The 2,362-nt window shown below is 19.3% G+C and overlaps 1 protein-coding gene across 1 annotated transcript in view; it reads left to right on the top strand.

Annotated features, from left to right (window-relative positions):
* Positions 1–1,483, top strand: part of LOC112680265 — a 2,787-nt gene extending 1,304 nt beyond the window's left edge. Inside the window, exons 3-6 of the mRNA XM_025550302.1 lie at positions 149–283; positions 758–913; positions 1,118–1,285; positions 1,390–1,483. Of these exons, the coding sequence (XP_025406087.1) occupies positions 149–283; positions 758–913; positions 1,118–1,285; positions 1,390–1,433 (503 nt within the window). The 3' untranslated portion in view covers positions 1,434–1,483. The remainder of the gene's footprint in view (positions 1–148; positions 284–757; positions 914–1,117; positions 1,286–1,389) is intronic.
* The last annotated feature ends 879 nt before the right edge of the window (positions 1,484–2,362 follow it).

Here is a 2,362-nt window from a genome sequence, read left to right as displayed (position 1 = left end):
TATATATATATATATATATATATATATATATATATATATATATATATGAATAAAGACAATTTATAAAAAATATTATTTTAAATTATAAAAGTATGTTAATTTATGTTAATTTATAATAAATTATTTATTATATTTTGTCTATACATAGATAATTACGATGAAGCTGCTAAAAAGGAAAGAGAAATATTCCTGTCAGCATCTGAATCGGAACATATTAATTATAAAATAAGCAATTCTAAAAGTTGTTCTTCTAGAAAACTTTTTGATACTATTGACAATAGTGGTAAGAACCTATATTTATTCAACTACCTATTAACAAATTTAGTTAACATATTATTTATTCGTTTTAATTATTTAAAGAAAATATGAATTATTATTTATTAATACATTTATATTATTTTAAGCTTGTGTTATTTATATAATTTTTAGAAGATTATGTGGCAGCACAGAACACAATTCACAATGTAGTTAGTTAACAATATAATATTTTAATGAACATGTTAAAAATAAAACAAATGTACTCGTATAATAATAGTTATCACTTATCAATAAATACAAATATGTATAATCGTAGAATCTAATCCATATTTAATCATTAATTATATTTGACTCAAATTTTTAAATAATTAATAATTCTATATTTCTATTATACTATTTTAAACATTGTTTTCTATTCAGAAGTTATAATTTTTAGTAGTAACATTTTTTAATATTGTACCTACTTAATTCATTATTTAACCAAAGTTTTTATTTTTAGACAGCAGTAATGATGATGATCCACCAATTAAAATTATGAAAAAATATAATGAAACCAAAAGTATAGCAAATAATTCATTAATTGATGTTCAAAAAGAATCTTATAGTTGCAGTGTTGAATCAAATTCATCTATATCAATGGGACCCATGTCTTCTTGTAATTATTGTATATCTACCTATTCTTTAATACCTTTTCATTTTTGTATTGATAAATTATAAATTTTAAAGTTTAATATCCAAAATTCTTTATATTTTTTAATAATATTTTTTCTATTTAAAATTACCCATCTGTTAAACTATATCGTACCTACTTGTGTGTAATATAGTTTTCACCTTAAACAATATTATTTGTTATGTTTAGTCGTTAGTAATGATAAACATTCTAAACAAACATTAGAAAAATCAAGCAAAGCGAAAACTTTACCAGCTTCATTATGTAGCAATCAAGAAATAGTATACAATGTTGAACAAAGTTCAAACATTTCTCCAGGACCTCCTGTACAAATTTCTAGCAGTACTTATGTATCATGTAAGTAATGCTCTAAAGAAAAAGTATTTATATATCAAAACTAAAATTAAATTAATTCATCTTTTGTACAATTACTAATAAAAATACATTTAAAATTTATTTAGCTGCAATGAACACGTTGCCCACACAGCACGATAATATTTTTTAAACGTTTATTCAATATTGAACATTAAATGTCAAATATTTATTATTAGTTGAAATTTAATTGATAACTCATTATTATATATTGACTAAACGTTGTAGGTACATTAGTTGAACCAAAATTAAATGCTATATTGTAATTTGAAATAATATGTTTAACCAACATTTCTTACAAATATTTATTAAACATTGATTTTTTTTTTATTTCAATGTTATTATTCGATTTATATAATATTATTGAATGTTTACCTAAAGTTGCAGGTTCATTAGTTGAACCAAAAATAAATGTTAAATATTAATTTGGATTTATAAATTTCAGAAACATTATTTACGAATATTTATTAAATACAGGATAGTTTGATATTCAAAGTTGACTGTTAGTTTATTGTATATTTATTTATATTGTAGGTACATAAATTATATTATTAAACTATATAAAATAAAATTATACAATTAATATAAAATAATAATAATGCTTACATAGAATTATAAATACATTTTAGCCACTTCTACATGCATGTATAATAGATATAAAAAAAAAAGAAATATATCAACATTATTAATCAAAAATACATATTTTGCAGGATTTACACAAGATAAATATATAAACATATAATATTAAGATGACCAAATAATAATAAATGATGTTTTAATTATTTATAAAACTTAAAACAAAAGTATTTTTCAATATATAAAGATATAATGAGATATAAGTAAATAAGATATAATATTATAGTACTGGTATAGAATAAAATTAAAATGGTCAAAAATTATAATTATTAAGTAAAATACCGTTGTTGTAGATACTGAAAAGTAGCAATGTATCATTTTTCTTTGATATAAATAAACATGAATTGAAATTTTTGAAATAAAGGATATAATATATTAAAATGAGTAATTTAAGAATTAAATATTATCAAAGATTTCAAAAAATTA

This window comes from Sipha flava, unplaced genomic scaffold, assembly GCF_003268045.1.
Source record: "Sipha flava isolate LNK unplaced genomic scaffold, YSA_version1 17626_pilon_pilon, whole genome shotgun sequence".
NCBI classification, from domain to species: Eukaryota; Metazoa; Arthropoda; class Insecta; order Hemiptera; family Aphididae; genus Sipha; species Sipha flava.
This window is presented reverse-complemented; position numbering and strand designations above follow the sequence as displayed.